Genomic DNA, 17,379 nt, shown 5'->3' with positions numbered 1-17,379 from the left:
TCTTGGCATCATTGTGGATAGATCTCTGAAAAAATCCACTTAATGTGCAGCAGCAGTAAAAAAAAAAGTTAACAGAACATTAGGAACCATTAGCAAAGGGATCGATAAGACAACAAAATATCATAATGCCACTATCTAAATCCATAGTATGCTCACACCTTGAATACTGCATGCATTTCTGGTCACCCCATCTCAAAAAAGGTGTATTAGAATTGAAAAAGGTACAGAGAAGGGCAACAACAATGATGAGGGGTATGGAACAGCTTCCATATGAGGAGAGATTAAAAAGACTGGGACTGTTCACTTTACAGAAGAGAAGAGTAAGGAGGGATATGACAGAGGTCTATAAAATCATGACTGGTGTGGAGAAAGTGAATAGGGAAGTGTTATTTACCCCTTCACATAACACAAGAACCAGGGGCACCCAATGAAATTAACAGGCAGTAGTTTTAAAACAAACATAAGGAAGTACTTCTTCACACAATGCAGTCATCCTTTGGAACTCATTGTTATGGGATGTTGTGAAGGTCAAAAGTACAACTGGGTTCAAAAAAGAATTAGATAAGAATCTGATAACTGTGGAATTCACCCCTACCAGGCTGAAAATGGTCCAAATGTGGCGACCTTCAGGTCATACTGTGAAGCCTGTGTTCCTTGGGGCTAGCACTCAGGGAAGGATAAGGTGCTCTGAGTGTGGGGTTTCTTTGGGGAATATGAAGGGTGGGGATTATTTTATTATTGGGTAACTGCCTATTTTATATTGGACAGGAATTGCTGCTGTTTGTTATTGTTATGGAGTGTTTCACATGGATGGGACAGTCTTGTCTAAACATCTATGTTGTTTAAAGTGAAATAAATAAAATCTTATGACTACTAACCCTTGGGTTCATGCCAGCTGTGATACAGGGGCTTAACAAGCAGTTGACCTATGAAAGCCAAGGAAGACTCTCCCTACCTCATTCATAACCTGGGTCAACCAGCTAGTGCTATGTGCATAAGGAACATTTTCACCTTCTTCTGAGGCATCAGATACCTAAGGACAATACTGGCCCAAGATGGACAAAGGGCCAATCAAGTCGGATTAATCCTGTATTTCTACATATATGGAGAAAAAAAAAAACAAAAAAACAGACCCTCACCTTTCCCACTATCAGGGAATTTCAGACTGTGTGTCCATCTGCAGTTAAAATTCACTTCTGCGTTTTGAATTAATTCAAATTCTTTATGAGCAAGTTTGCATTGATCCTCCTCTTTGCTATAAGAAATTTTGATTATACACTAGGAGCTAGGGGTGTGATCACAAACACATACTTGCGCTAGCTCTTGTCTTGGTCACGTGAGTATCAACAGCAGTGTAGCATGGCTAGCGGAGGTATGGCTGAGCCACGCCAAGTACAAACCCACCCAAAACCAGGGGTTAGGTACTCGGCACAGCTCAGCCTCTGCTGCACGATCCATGCTACCACCGCTTCATTGCTACTTACACTCGCGCTAGCTCTCATCAAGCTAGCATGCACATGTGTACACAAGCAGGGGAAAAAAAATCACACTCCTAGCTTGTCACGTAGACGTAACCTTAGATATTCTGGCCTATTATGTAAACCAAATCAGTCTTTGAGACACATCTGCCCTTATAGCAAGATCATGAATAGCATAAAATACAGAGTACCATTCCTACTGAAGGGTTTCAGTGCCCTTTAAAAGTATATGATAACTGTCTGAGACAGGTTATGTGATCTCTAGATATAGTTTATTGCAGCCTTCTCTGGGATGAAACAGAATATGTGATAATCTAGAAAAGGAAATGACTACTATACCAATTTGAACTGTGGGAGAGTGTTTAACCATGCCATGACTAGATCCTCCTGTGTGAAGGGACTTTTCCCTAAGGAAAACTCCTAGAGGAATTTCTAAGATTACCCCCTTCTTCTCAGGGGATGGATTGATCCCCTTGGTATCTGGAGGACCCTAGGGAGGCCACAGCTACCCACGTCAAGCCCTGATACCCAGGATGTGGCTCCAACCTCCCAAGGAACTGCTTCACGCTGGAAATGCAATAGCTCCCAAGGGCCCTTGATGGAGTGGGAGACACAAGAGTTATCTTCAATGAGACCAGAAGGACTACAATATGGGTCACACGCCTATTCTCTCCTCCCTTGTACTACCCCAATTCCACTCCCATCTGCACTTCCTGCAGACTGGAGGGGACCCCTCAGAGTCCGGGTATGTGGACAGAGATAGTATTGCAGAGACACTCAGAGGTAACAGCCATTTGAGGGGGACTTACCCATGGGTTAGACGTAAGGGAACACAATCTGGTCCCTGGAATTTGAGCAAGACATTGCAGCAAAACCCTTGCCCTGCCTGTGTTTGGACCCTGGGTTTTATGTCTGGTCAAACAGATGGAAGAAGTGAAAGTAGGAAGAGGGCATGCCATCATCATTGCTGGAATTATGCTTTTTTCAGGATCTTACCATATACTGAAATCACAGCTAGGATAAGCCATGCAGTCCATTCAGGAAGGTATTTAATGAATACCAGGGCCATGAGAGCACTGATCATAATGAGATATGCTTGCTGGAGCCGGAGCGGGCCTTTCCAGTGAATACAGATCATTCCCACCACACCGAAGTTCCAGATCATGAGCGCGAGGGTAATGTAGTCCATGGCAACATTATAGGTTTTAAAAACCTCACTAAAACATTTAAGAAAAGGAAATTAGATAAAGAAAACAGGCAACTGTTTCCCTAAAGCAATGGCAAAAAACAAAGAAGGCAAACTTGAGAATTAGATTTTAAAACTCTACACTCCATGTATTTTGACAAACAAAGTTGTTCTTTTATTAGATCTGATAATGACTCAAAGAAACAGTTTGCTTTTTGAGGAAGAGCTAGTTTTACAGGATGTGTTTCATTTAAACTATTTCAGGTTTACTAATTCAGTTTTCTGCAATACAATCCTCCATTGACCCTCGTTTCCTTCTCAGTCACAGATCAAAAAGCTGCCAGCACAGGACATCAATGCAAAGTAGTTACCTCGATTAACCTATAGATGGTCCTCCATTTTGTAAGTAAAATTTAAAAAAAATTTCCTGGCATACAAATGGCTCTGTTAGCTACCTGCATGGAATATCAACTAGACATGCAGTACCATTGTGTCAACCATGCAAGGGAAGGAGGATGTAGTGTGAATGCTTCAGTTGATCAGATGTTGTCCTGGGCCCTAATGAACTGATTTTTTTAAAATGAAGAGAACAAAATATTCTGTGAAATAAATATATCTAAGAAATTTAAAGTTATGACAGCTCTCCAGGAATATAAGCCTGGGGTTCTTCATTCATGTTTGTCCTATTAGATGAAATCATAGTGCTAACTCGGGGGTAAGAAATGCATGCTGACTGTAATAGAGTGTTTGGGGTCTGCATCACCATTATAGCTGCCCACCATTATCAGAAAATAAAAATCTCCCTTTGAGGATGGAGCTATGTTCCTCAATCAGATATGAGAGATTACTGAATACAATGAATGGAAAAACTACCTCGCAGGGAACAAGTGTATTTTCTCCAAGTCATAGGTAACTTCTACTGGCCTGTGAAAAATCAGTGCTTGAGCTTGCTGATGGCATAGAATGCTGCTAAATGGCCATTCCTAATGAGGTGGTGAAGTGCTGCTTCAGGATTTGACTTACAAGACAAGTACAAAGCCTTGAAACATGGGTCTATTCTGCTGTAGATGCAAGTGCATAACTTCCATTAGATATAATAGAAGCGTGTATCGGTAGCAGAACAGATTCCTTTCAGTAGATTAAGTCTTTTAGATTGTTCCCAAATAAATACCCTTTGCATGGCTGACCCTTGCCAATTACCATGGTGACATGAGGGCAACTGTTTACATATGGCGAAGAGACAAAGATTGGCTGGAAGGCAAATTCTGAAGTTCAAACTTGTAAGACTTACCCCAAGTAGATGAATGAGAAAAAGAAAAGCAGCAATAGAGAAGAAATTATAAGCCAGCCATGGATCACCTGAAAGAGAAAGACACATCAACAAACATCTCCATTTCAAACTGGACATTTTAAAGTTAATTACATCTTTATCAAAAATGCCCCCCCCCTTTTTTTTTTTTAAGGTTCAATTTCATAAGCAGAAGATGTAGTAATATCTGAGCCAGTTTTCAGAGTACCACTTACACCCCCAGCCTCTCCAAGAGGCAAATATTAATACCTTGTGGTTAGAGCAAGGGAATGAGATTCAGAAGTCTTTGGCTCCATACCTTACTCTATACTGATACATTGATTTTTGGCTAGTCCCTTGACTTCTGTGCCTGAGTTTACTCATTTATAAAATGGGGCACTACTTAACCAAGCATTGTAAATTGCTTTGGAATCCTTGAATAAAAAGGTGCTCTACGACTGCAAAGTATTTTTAGCATATTAACTTACAGCACTTTGATAATGTTGGCTTGATGTCAAAGCAGAATATATGGCATTGTAAAATACATGGAAAACATCTATTAATTTTTCTATTATTTAAAGAAATGAACTGCCCAGTTTCCAAATCATTAGCAGAATCTATGTGTAACCTTATGGATGAAGTACAATGTTAAAGTGTTTTATTTATGAATTCTAGCATATTAAAATCAACTAGAATTAGCATAAGGCATCACGTAAGGAATGAATGAATAACGAATGTAACCACCTTTAGTATTTGCTCTTCATATGCAATAAAACACACCTAATAGTGTGGTCTATACACATCACACAATTTAATAGCAAAATACATCACCATGTATATCAAGATGACAAATGTTTTGAGATTAAAGTCTAGCAAGACGTACATGAGTTTTACAAAAAAAAATTACATTAGAAAAGATCATCAAACCTTGTTTTAAAGAGTGAGCATACTTTGGGACAAGTCCTTCATACTAATGTCCCAGACTAAAAACAAAGATCATAGAGAGTTTGGAAAGCCCTATAACTATGATCATGTCTGAAATGACAGGCTGCAAGACGACAAAATGCTAGATTTCTTAAGTACCTGACTACAAAAAACAAAGCTCTGAAATGCCACATCAAACTGGTAGAAAATCATCCAAAACCCAGGGAAAAAAGAAATAGAAGGGATCTTTCAAAAACGAATGAAGGAGGGGAACAGACAGTCTCTTCAGAAAAACAGAATCCTAGAATTGTAAGAAAGTCAAAAACTCCAACCTGTTAAAGACTGTGGGCAAGTTCTGGCCTTAAGAAGAGTACCTTTGAGGTGCAATGGGGTATGAAAAACATGAAATATAAAGCAATATTTTTTCTTCTAGACAAGGAACCTCACACACAAGCTAAGACATGGACCCCACATCTAGTTTAAAGTTCTTTGTAGATAAAGAAATCAGAAGCAGTAATTTAGTACTTGCTTGAACTGGTTAAAATGGCACAAGGAATCCTACACCTGTGCTGAAGCCAGATTCAGAGCAGAATTTACTATTCAAAACAACTATACATCCAAGAGACCTCAATCTTTCTGATCTGGAGTTTTGTTTTTCCTCCTTATTTCCCTCCTTGCAAATGGTTTATATTGGATTTTAAAAACATTTTTAAAAACAATAAAAAAAACTTATGAAATTTAATGTTTTACCTTGTAGAGATTATTTCTGTTTCACTAGTATTTATTTTACTTACATGAAACAGCAACAACCTTCTAACAAACAGGTAGAGTCAAGTTTCATATAGGTTTTAAAAGTATTTTCATAAGTGTGTTCAGAGTCCTCTGCAGGATCTCTTCCACTTTCTGTCTCTTCCTCTGGGCCATCCTTCATGATGTATCCCAGTTTACAAAAAAACCTCAAAGTAACAAGACTTGTTGGCAAGCATGGGTAACCTCACAGGTTAGCCTATCTCTATATCTGATAGAGCAGTCTCAAAAAATAAAGGATGTGCAGCTTTCTCCTTTGCATTAAGCATTCTGTTTTTAAATGCTGTTGGCAGGGAAGACGTCAAATTTCTGTCACCAACAACTGTTACAAGGAGAAGAACTCTGACATTGGGGATCAGCTTTACAAATAATGTGTAAAGCTACACATACACTATCAGAGTGTAAGAATGAATTTTGTTTTTAAAAACAATCTTTTCAGGTCACTTTGATGAACAAGATGACATAACTTTATGGTTAAATGAAAGACACATTAGCAATAAGAAAACTCCAAAGAAAACTGTCCTACTGCCTAGGAAGAGAAGAGATCTGGAGGTCCAGTGTGCCTGAATACTAATGTCCCATTCTAGCAAAGAGCAGGTCTGCTCTACTGAACAAATGCCAAAAAGTGCATAACTAAGGTAGTGGTTCTCAACCAGTGGTACATAGAGGTCTTCTAGGGGGTACATCAATTAACCTAGATATTTGCGTAGTTTTACAACAGGCTACATAAAAAGCACTAGTGAAGTCAGTACAAACTAAAATTTCATACAATTTGTTTATACTGCTCTATATACTATACACTGAAATGCAAGTACAATACTTATATTCCAATTCATTTATTTTATAATTATATGGTAAAAAGGAGAAAGCAAGCAATTTTTCAGTAATAGTGCACTGAGACACTTTTGTATTTTTAATGTCTGATTTTGTAAGCAAGTAGTTTTTAGGTGAGGTGAAACTTGGGGGTACGCAAGACAAATCAGACTCCTGAAGGGGATACAGTAGTCTGGAAAGGTTGAGAGCCACTGCTCTAAGGCCCCAATCCTGCAATACTTACATGTGCTTAACTACCGTGAGTAGCCTCACTGATACCTAACTGAAACAATTTGGTGTATCACACCACTTTCCACACCAGTAATGTGTGTTTTTCACATTACATGGCTTTTCAAATATTAAATTGTTTTCAAGACCACCTGTCCCTTTCTCATAGAAGTTTCTCAACACACTACATGTGAAAGACAAGTGTTATGAAATATGTTGGATAACATGTCATGGCAAGTTTCTAGACTTCTGATTAAAACATTCCCACATCGCACCTGACAACGGCTCCTACACTGATTTGTTGGTACAGAGTCAGCTTGCCTGCTAAAAACCTGAATAAAAGAGACTTGCCACGGTTTGCAAAATACAGGGAATTAAATCTGGAGCTCTGGCAGTAAAAGAATTTGCTTAGACTAAAAATATGGGGGAATTAAAGCAAAAATAAAAATACAAGAAAGAATAAGAGAAGCTACTCAGACAAGCTGAGAAGGCTTGATTTCTGGTGGTTAGAGTCAGAATCTGAAATCAGGACCAGCTCTACCATTGATTTGCTCTGTAACCTCATGTAAGACACTTCACATTTAGGCCTCAATTTCTCCAGCTGGAAAATTGGGACAATACTTTCCCTACCTCAAAGGCATTTTCCCAGACATAATGCCTGAATGAAAGGCACTACAAATGAGCAAAGTAGATAGCATACTGCCACCACTTGGGATGTCAAATATTCTTTTGCTAGAAGTTTGTTTCTGTTCACTGAAATGTAAACCAACTGTGATTCTCTACATACCCAGCAGAAAATTAGATTTATGTTCAGCAACTGGGTGCCTGGATTTTTCAGCTCTTCAGTGCAGCGGCTTGGAGATACTGTGTTAGCTTCATTAAAATTCAAAAGTTTAACATTTTTTATGAAATAGACATGAAAATAAATACAATCACTACCAAAGCTCCAATATTTATTTTGTCATTAAATTTAGTTTTATGCAGTCTACATATTCACTTTCTGATGTGCCAAAGATCTTTATAATGACAGTGCACAACTGCACTGTAGAAATAGCCAAGGGGAAGCTAGAGGTTTTGACTGCTTGGTAAGCACAGGTGAGGCTTCTGGCATCTGGAGAGACCCAAAGGACAGTTTGGGATTGCGGGTTTAAGCATATCAGTTGGGTAGTTCTAGTAAAATGATCAGCAGTGAAATAGTTTAAATATCTATTTTAAACTATCATTGTTACGTTTTTGAATCAATACTCCATTGTGATAAATGGGGAAGTTAACACCTCATAAATCTTGTTCCAGAGTGTCTGCAGACTCAGGTAGATGTCACTGCATCGATCACAATGTGGTGACATTTTCAAAAGGCTTTTTTTCATTGCATCCATGCAGGTTAGAAACTCTCCTAAAAAAAAATCTAAGAAGCTGGAACTAAATTTTGAGGCAAGTTTGATAGCAAATTTTGTGACTGTAAAACAAAGATATTCAAGGGTCTGACTAAAAAAGACAGTATATCATTTTGTTATTCCACATCCTGCTTTATTGAGCATTATAGAAAAAAAACACAATCACTGGGCCAAAAGTAGCCCACACCCACAGATTTAACATGGAGCTTTGACATACGGAGACTGTAAATTCTAGCAAGTTGATGTGACCCTCATCTAGATTAAATTTGAGCTCCCATCAATAACACCATTATGTATTTTTGAGTCCTGATCTCAGGTGACATACTGTGACACACAAAAATTGCTGAAGTGCATTTTATTATTGGCAATGCCAAGATCATGCCTTGTCCATTTTTACTCCATGAAAGACTATGTACTATCTGATCAAATAAATGGTCCATTCCCCTCCCAATATGGGGAGCAAGGCTCCAAAAACTAAAGCAGTGAACATCCACAACTGGTGCTGCCAGTTTAATCATGATTGCTCTTTCCCTGATACTACATTTCAGTAAATAAAAGAAGAAGGTTAGTAGGACTAATTACCACGGTAAACTGCATTTGTGCTCACCTTATAGCACCTGTATTTGTAAAGCACAACCAGGAGTATGGTCATGACAATGATGACACTGATCATGATGGCAGCATTGAGAATAGAGTTCAGAGCTCTCTGTCCCACCGTGTCTGTGTCTTCAGTGAATGGAGTGTAGATACTACAATACAGACCAAAAAAAGAAATGAAATTCCAATACATATTCCACATAAAAGTTTTCTAGATTAAAGCTCAGGATCAATATATAGATATTTAAAGCCAATTTCCCTCTTGACATCTCAGTACTCATCTTTCAAACCAAAGTAACAACATTTTCTGCTTAGTAAGAGAGCAACTAACATTTAAGAACTATTTTATTTATAGCAGCGGTTCTCAAACTGTAGGTTGGGACCCCAAAGTGGGTCATTAAAATGGGGTCACCAGGGCTAGCATTAGACTAGCTAGGACCCGAGGCCAAAGCCCTCAGGCTTCAGACTTGTGTGGCAGAGCTCAGGTTACAGGCTCCCCACCTGGATCTGAGCCCTTGGGCTTCAGCGTTGGTCCCCCCATCCAGGGCAGTGGGGTTCGGGCAGGCTCAGGTTTCAGTCCCAACTCCTGGAGTCAGGTAGTAATTTTTGTTGTCAGAAGGGGGTCGCATGCAATGAAGTTTGAGAACTTCTAATTTATAGCATGCAAGTAAATGTGAATTAGGTCACACTAAATACATTTGGGCCTTTGTACATACACCATCTAGTGGTTAGTCAATAAAACACAACCTGAAGATAAAAATGAGTAGTGCAGGGGAGGAATTAGATTTTCTGTTCTGTGGGAAATTCCACGAGTTTAAAAAACACCTGCTCCAAAAACAGAATAAAACCAAAATTTTAAGACTTCCTAAATCAATTAAATTCAAAAACAGTAATATCAGATCAGTTTTTCATTCTGATCTTAACATTTTAAAAAGTTGAATTTTTTTTGCAATATCTATTTTGAAGCCACAAACCAAACATGTCCTGACATCATCAAAAGGTTGTGTGTCAGTTTTGCCTCCAAAAATGAATTTTTGTTAAATTCAACATGTTTCCACAAAATGTTTCTCCATTGGACAATGCAGATCTGTTGAAATTGAAAAAGTTAGTTGGAAAATTTTTTGACAGCTCTTGCTAATGTATTTCTTTGTCAACAAGCAACATAAACAAACCCGAACCCTGCATACATATGGATGTTCATTAAGCTCTCATTTTTCACCAAAGAAGCTTTAATTTCTAATGGAGTGCAACTTTCATGGCCTGTGCTCAGAATTAAGTCCATATCACGTAAATATCACACAAGAGGCACAAACTATTCAGTCAAAGGCCAAGATTCAGAAGAAAGCAACGGTGAACAAATTATCTTGAGAGAGGTGCTTCTACAAGGGAGACTTGAAATTATTGGCAAAGCTGCAAAGAGAAACTTCCGGTTTCATCGTGGTAAATCCTTTAACTTACGCAAGCACAAGAAAAATTAGGTTGATCTGATAGGAAAAACCAGTCTGGATCATTCTCCAGGCTGACAGGATCTGGGAACAATGTTGAAAGTAAGGCTGCTGGACTCCAGAAGGATCAGCAACAAATCAGGGCTTGGGCTGGAGAAAAGTTCATTGTATAACATAGGCACTTGAAGATGTGCAGACACAAAGTAAAGGAAAGGATCCCCAGCAGACCCAAACCAACAAAGACGACAAAAAAAAAAAATAGATTTGATACATACAGCTGTCCATCCTTGCGTGTATAAAAGCTGACAGACTTGATGGTTGCAACAACTACCACCATGCAAAGCGTGACAGGTGCAAAGAGCATAATCACATGCTTTGCCCCATATTTCAATGTCAACTCCTCATCTTCTTCGTCCTGTTCCACCACTTGCTGCATGCTATTCTGTGGCTGCCCATTAGTCTCTGATTCAGGGTTGTCAATGCGCCTTCGCTCACTATTATCATGGCGTCGCCTCTCGCTGTTGTCATTCTGCAAGATAAGTAATCCCATTTCCATAAGCATCTATTTGCCACATATTCTGTATGCTAAGCCAAGGAGGCTGTGGACTGGGGAATATACACTGTAGTATTTACTGTCATATAGTTTCAGCAGCAAGGACCTAAACAACAGCATTTACAATACACTGCATGAAAACTGTGGATAGAATGGAAGTGTATAAAGTAGGGTTGTCAAGCGATTAAAAAAATTAATCGCGATTAATTGCTCTGTTAAACAATAACAGAATACCATTTATTTAAATTTTTTGATGTTTTCTATATTTTCAAATATATTTATTTCAATTACAACACAGAATACAAAGTCTACAGTGCTCACCGTATATTTTTGATGAAATATTTGTGCTGTAAAAAAAACAAAAAAATAGTATTTTTCAATTCACCTCATACAAGTACTGTAATGCAACCTCTTAATCATGAAAGTTGAATTTACAAATGTAGAACTAGGTACAAAAAAAACCTGCATTCAAAAACAAAACAATGTAAAGCTTTAGAGTCTACGAGTTCACTCAGTCCTACTTTTGTTCAGCCAATCATTCAGACAAACAAGCTTGGTTACATTTTGCAGGAGATAATGCTGCCAGCTTGCTGTTTACAATGTCACCTGAAAATGAGAATAGGCGTTCTCATGGCACTGTTGTAGCCAGTGTTGCAAGATATTTATATGCCAGATGCGCTAAAGATTCACATGTCCCTTCATCTTCAACCACCATTCCAGAGGACATTCATCCATGCTGAAGACGGGCTCCACTCGATAACGACCCAAAGCAGTGCAGACCGACGCATGTTCACTTTCATCATCTGAGTCAGATACCACCTGCAGAAAGTTGATTTTCTTTGATGTCTCAGGTTCTGTAGTTTTCACATCAAAGTGTTGCTCTTTTAAGACTTCTGAAAGCATGCTTCACACCTCGTCCCTCTTGGATTTTGGAAGGCGCTTCAGATTCTTAAACCCTGGATTGAGTGCTGTAGCTATCTTTAGAAATCTCACATCGGTACCTTCTTTGCGTTTTGTCAAATCTGCAGTGAAAGTGTTCTTAAAATGAACAATATGAGCTGGGTCATCATCCAAGACTGTTATAATATGAAATACATGCCAGAATGAGGGTAAAACAGAGCAGAAGACATACTATTCATCCCCAATGAGTTCAGTCAAAATTTAATGAATGCTTTAAAAAAAAACAAAACAAAACAAAACAAAACAAAAAACAAGTGTCATCAGCATGGAAGCATGTCCCCTGGAATGGTAGCCAAAGCATGAAATGGCATACAAATGTTTAGCATATCTAGCACGTAAACGTTGCTATGCCGGCTACAAAAGTGCCATGCAAATGCCTGCTCTCACTTTCAGGTGACTTTGTAAAGAAGAAACTGGCAGCATTATCTCCTGTAAATGTAAACAAACTTGTTTGCAAGGTGGATTTGATTTAAATCACTAGTCAGGAAGACTCAATTTAATCATAGATTTCTACATAAAAGTGCATTCTTGTTTGTTGTTATAACCTTAATACATATTCTTCACAACTCAAGAGATAGATGTAGGTTTCATTTGTAGAAGATATACACTATACATTTTTGAAGTGATTTATTCTGAAAACTTTTCAGATTAGTGTTACAGCTATATCAGAAAACGAATTATTGTTTGGTTATTTCATTTACCAAAGGTAATTGAAGCAGACATTTATGAAGTCATTGGGAGGTGAAATATCTCCAATTCAACAGGTTAATTTTTAATATTTGGAGGATTTTCTTGTCATGCTGTATTAGGAGGAGACCACCACCAAACAGACATTTAAATTGTTTTAACTAAAATAACGTTATGTATTCTGGATTATTTTCTTCAACAGCAAACAATATTTTAACAAAAAAAGCACATGAATTTTTGAATGTAGTTAAACATTCAAGTTTTTTTAAATCAGGTTTGTTTTTGTTAAAATTGTTTAACTAAAATAGTTAATGAAATTTTTTTAAACACAAACCAAAAATTAAATTGACTATGTCAGCCAGGTCAACATGAGAAACTTAAAATATTGGCTTCTGCAGCTAACTCAGTCATCTTCACCTTCATTTTCCCATTTGTTCATAATCTGGAAAAGAAAAACAAGCTTTCCTGCTTTCTCAAGTCCCAAACAGTTTCTGAATTTGGAATGAATTAGTCCAAAGGAAGAAAATATTCTTTCTACACTGGCAGAAGAAGCTATTGCTGTTAAAAGTGAGATTATCACTTCAACAGTCTCTGAATCCAAGTGCTTAAGTGACTTCTACCAGTTCACTGGTGTGACTTTCTTTAAAAGATCATCAGCAAACATATATTTCTTGAATGATTCTTACTCCCAAACTGGGTCTCCTTTACGGTCTGCTGCCATTATAGGTTCTCTCTTCTCGTGAGAGAATGGTATGGTAGATCTCAAATCAATGAAGGATACACTCAGAAAGAAATCAAGATTTCTGGAATATACTGCTCAGACAGTTTCACTTATGTTTCTACTGCCTGTCCCTCCTTTCTCACATTTATCTCCAGACCTCTTCTCCTTGTCCAGATTGATTCCACGGCCCAAAATCTTCTATTCATTGAACTCTTTGAAACTTTGCACTTTTAGAGAGAGTTAAGGGATTGACTCTGTGTACACAAATATGCAGAGGGACAATTGGGTTGAGGTCTGTTATTTCTCACCTCTATATATTATTTATTTAAAAACATTTTTGCTGTTAACAAGCATGTTCTCTCTACAAAACTAAGTATCCACAATTTGAGAACTGCAAAACTAAGCATCTCTGATGGTATCTTCTAGACTGAGCACTGAGTTCTATTTGGTAGATAGAAAGATTAACCTAAATAATCTATACAGAAGCCCCTGCAACTCCGTAAAATTGGGTCCCTAATCCATGAACTATTGGAACTCATTTATAAAACTTTTCTTAAACATTACATGAATATATTGTCTCATACTATAGAATTAGAATTTATAATCCCTATTCCATGATGAAATATCTTTGAGCTGTAATGTATCTTAATTAAAGCTATCTTTAGATTGGATTTTTTTGATAAAATGCGCTTTGAGGAAAAAAACCTAACAACAAAAATCCATTTTTTAATTTTTAAAAAAAGTCATTGATTTTCATCCACCCTGCTTGTTTGTGTTAGCGATTGGCTGAATAAGGAGCAGGACTGAGTAGACTTGTAGGCTCTACAGTTTTACATTTGTTTTGTTTTTGAATTCAGTTATGTAACAAAAAAAAAATCTACACTTGTAAGTTGCACTTTCACAATAAAGAGATTGCATTATGGTACTTGTATGAGGTTAACAGAAAAAAATACTATTTCTTTTATCATTTTTACAGTGAAAATATCTGTAATAAAAATATAAAGTGAGCACTGTACGCTTTGTATTCTGTATTGTAATTTAAATCAAAATATTTGAAAATTTAGAAAAGCATCCAAAAATAGTTAATAAATTTCAACTGGTATTCTATTGTTTAAGAGTGTGATTGTGATTAATTTTTTTAAACGTGATCAATTTTAACAACTTGGCTTGTTTTAGAGTTCCTAATATTGCTTTATATTAGGGATGTGGATTAATCGCAGTTAACTCACTCAGTTAAGTCAAAAAAAATTAATGTTGCTTTTGTCCAACAGCATGAATTTGTCTTCTACATAAACTGCAATTTACACAAATTGAAGGGCCTATTTTTTTCCTTGAGTGGAGATACTGTCGAGGCATGAGCATCTGAAAGCAGACGTTAGTGCAGTTTGTAACAATTGTAACTTCTTACACTGTTATTGAAGATGGTGACAATGTGACATTTATGACACTTGTTGCATGAAAGCCCATGAAAATTATTCTGAAACCAGTCAGAATAATGCGGTTTACATTCACTACACTACACTGAGCAATTTCTACCATTATTAAAGCTGGAAAAAAACTCTACAAATTGGTCTGGCATTGCATTTCCACAGTTTTACAATTTTTTTTAAGCAAGAAAACTGACATATGAATAATTTTTAAAAACTCAGATACTTCTCACATTTTTAAAATTAAAAAGACAATTCTCATGCAGAACAAACAAACTTGTGGCATGAGTATATCAATTTTTCCCCCTCTACAAAAAGGGATTTAGTTTAGATCAGCAGACCTCAAATTTTATAACAGCCTTTCCCTAACAGACCTTTCCATAACTAGACCATCCCTGACAGGTGTTGGTCTCACCTGTTCTTAAAAACCTCCAATGACAGAGATTCCCCAACCTCCCTAGGCAATTTGTTCCAGTGCTTAAGCACCCTAACAGGAAGTTTTCCCTAATAGCCAACCTAAATCTCCCCTGCTGCAATTTAAGCCAATTGCTTCTTGCTCATCCTCAGAAGTTAACGAGAACAATTTTTCACCCTCCTCCTTGGAATAACCTTTTATGTACTTGAAAACTGTTATGTCCCCACTCAGTCCTCTCTTCCAGACTAAACAAACTTTTTTTTCCCAATCTTTCCTCACAGGTCATGTTTTCTAAACCTTTATTCATTTTTGCTGCTGTTCTCTGGATTTTCTCCAGTTTGTCCACATAATGGGGCACCCAGAACTGGATGCAATACTCCAGCTGAGGCCTAATCAGTGTGGAGTAGAACGGAAGAATTACTTTTTGTGTCTTGCTTACAACACTCCTGCTAATACACCCCAGAGTGATGTTTTTTTTTGTTTTGTTTTGTTTTTTTTTTGCAACAGTGTTACACTGTTGACTCATATTTAGCTTGTGATCCACTACGGCCCCCAGATCCCTTTCTGTAGTACTCCTTCCTAGGCAGTCATTTCCCATTTTGCATGTGTGTAACTCATTGTTCCTTCCTAAGTAGAGTACTTTGCATTTGTCCTTATTGAATTTCAGCCTATTTACTTCAGATCATTTCTCCACTTTGTCCAGATCATTCTGAATTTTAACCAGATCCAGAACTGATCTCTGGGGGACCCCACTCATAATGCACTTCCAGCATGACTATGAATCACAGATAACTACTCTCTGGGAATGATTTTCCAACCAGTTATGTACCTACCTTATAGTAGCTCCATCTAGGTAGTATTTCCCTAGTTTGTTTATGATACGGACATGTGAGACAGTAGCAAAAGCCTTACTATAGTCAAGATATACTACATCAACCACTTCCCCCCCTATACCCAAGGTTTGTTACCATTTCAAAGAAAGCTATTAGGTTGGTTTGACACAATTTGCTCTTGACGAATCCATGTTAACTGTTACTTATCACCTTATTATCTTCTAGGTGTCTGATTGCCTGATGAAGTAGTTTGTTACTTACAGTATTGCTCAGGTGGTTGTCAGGGAAGTTTTCTGTCAGCTGCCCATGCTGGAACTGAGGTAGGTGTGCAGATAGCTCTGTCATTGGGACAGCTCTGTGGAAACCAATTATTGCTACACAAAACAGAACTTTCCTCTTGAGACACTGCAAGGAAAAGCAGATGTGTTAAGACTCCATATTCACCAACTCTCTTTAAAAAAAAAATCTTTCATAACTCATGTAGATCAAGGATAACCATTTCCCCTTCTTCTCTTTGGTGATGTACAACCATGCTACATTTTCATGAAAATCTACCCAACCGGGATTTCCCAGCACAAAAATAAAAAATTATCAGAAAAGTTAGTCAGCCATGAGAGTAAACAAAAGAAGCGCCAAGTTTAGGATTCTATAAGTTATTGAGAAAGAAGATAAATTCTTTATCCCACCTTGAGCAATTATGCAAACATTCATTGCACATTTGTTCAAAATGTAAACGATATGCTTCTATTTTTAATTAGACTGCAGAACATCCTCCTATAACTTTCCTTAGCCTCATTACCTCACACCATACCCCACAGCCAAGTAATGGTAAACCAGATGCAGAATTCTTCACTCTTGGCTCACTCATTCTCAGGTTGGAGATCTCTCAGCTTCTGGGTGCAAGTTTATAGTTTTAAATCTTGACATTTGAAAAACTGAAGTTTGACATATAGCATTTAGTATCTTTAATGCTCTGGCAGTTGCCTGGAGTTATACAGAACAATACTTTCATTCAATTACTAAGCACAAAAACCTTCAGCAGACCTTCAAGTATTAAGGCATATTCATACCCCCTAACGGATATCACTTGGGCAAATTTACGTGCCATGCATAATATACGTGGTAGCCCCAGTTATTACTTAAAAATCTATGCAAGCTCTAATGTAAAAACAATAAGATACATATGACTGAATCTCTCCCCCGGCCCTCCCACATCCCCACCCAACAGCTAAGTACTAGAAGCAAGAAACATGACTGTAAAAGCCAGGACACCGGAAAATAATTCAGTACAAGTTTTAGAGAAAACCAAGTGACAAACGTGGGGGTGCTGTTTAATAAATAATATTGTATCTGGATCTCTCATACATGGAAATTGATATTTCTCTCTAGAGGTCTGTCTGGGTAGCAGAGTCTATCCACCTCAGGAAAGAGACAGGAAACTCTTTCTAATAATGGATTTCCACTTAATGGTCATTAAGAGACAATGCCAGAGTGATTAGCTCTAATGGCTCCAGCCTGCTCTAGTAACTTAAGAGGTAAGTCCATCTAAGGTTGAAGTCAACAACCGGTAGATCGCTATTGACTGGTCGATCCTAGAGGATCTCCCTTGTGTGGAGCCACATG

At 37.7% G+C, this 17,379-nt stretch overlaps 1 protein-coding gene across 5 annotated transcripts in view; it reads right to left on the bottom strand.

Moving 5' to 3' along the window:
• PSEN1 (presenilin 1) overlaps positions 1-17,379 on the bottom strand; it is a 56,862-nt gene that overhangs the window by 26,692 nt on the left and 12,791 nt on the right. For 4 of the 5 annotated variants that reach the window (XM_038405661.2, XM_038405660.2, XM_043516817.1 and 1 more), the window contains exons 2-6: positions 16,018-16,161; positions 10,436-10,689; positions 8,726-8,867; positions 3,956-4,023; positions 2,475-2,695 (exon numbers count right to left, since the gene is read on the bottom strand). In XM_038405661.2, the coding sequence (XP_038261589.1) occupies positions 2,475-2,695; positions 3,956-4,023; positions 8,726-8,867; positions 10,436-10,689; positions 16,018-16,101 (769 nt within the window). In that variant the 5' untranslated portion in view covers positions 16,102-16,161. Of the gene's footprint in view, positions 1-2,474; positions 2,696-3,955; positions 4,024-8,725; positions 8,868-10,435; positions 10,690-11,034; positions 11,061-16,017; positions 16,162-17,379 lie in introns of those variants that run through there. The other variant, XM_043516818.1, reaches the window with a different exon arrangement.

This window comes from Dermochelys coriacea, chromosome 6 (assembly GCF_009764565.3).
Source record: "Dermochelys coriacea isolate rDerCor1 chromosome 6, rDerCor1.pri.v4, whole genome shotgun sequence".
Taxonomy (NCBI): Eukaryota; Metazoa; Chordata; order Testudines; family Dermochelyidae; genus Dermochelys; species Dermochelys coriacea.
This window is presented reverse-complemented; position numbering and strand designations above follow the sequence as displayed.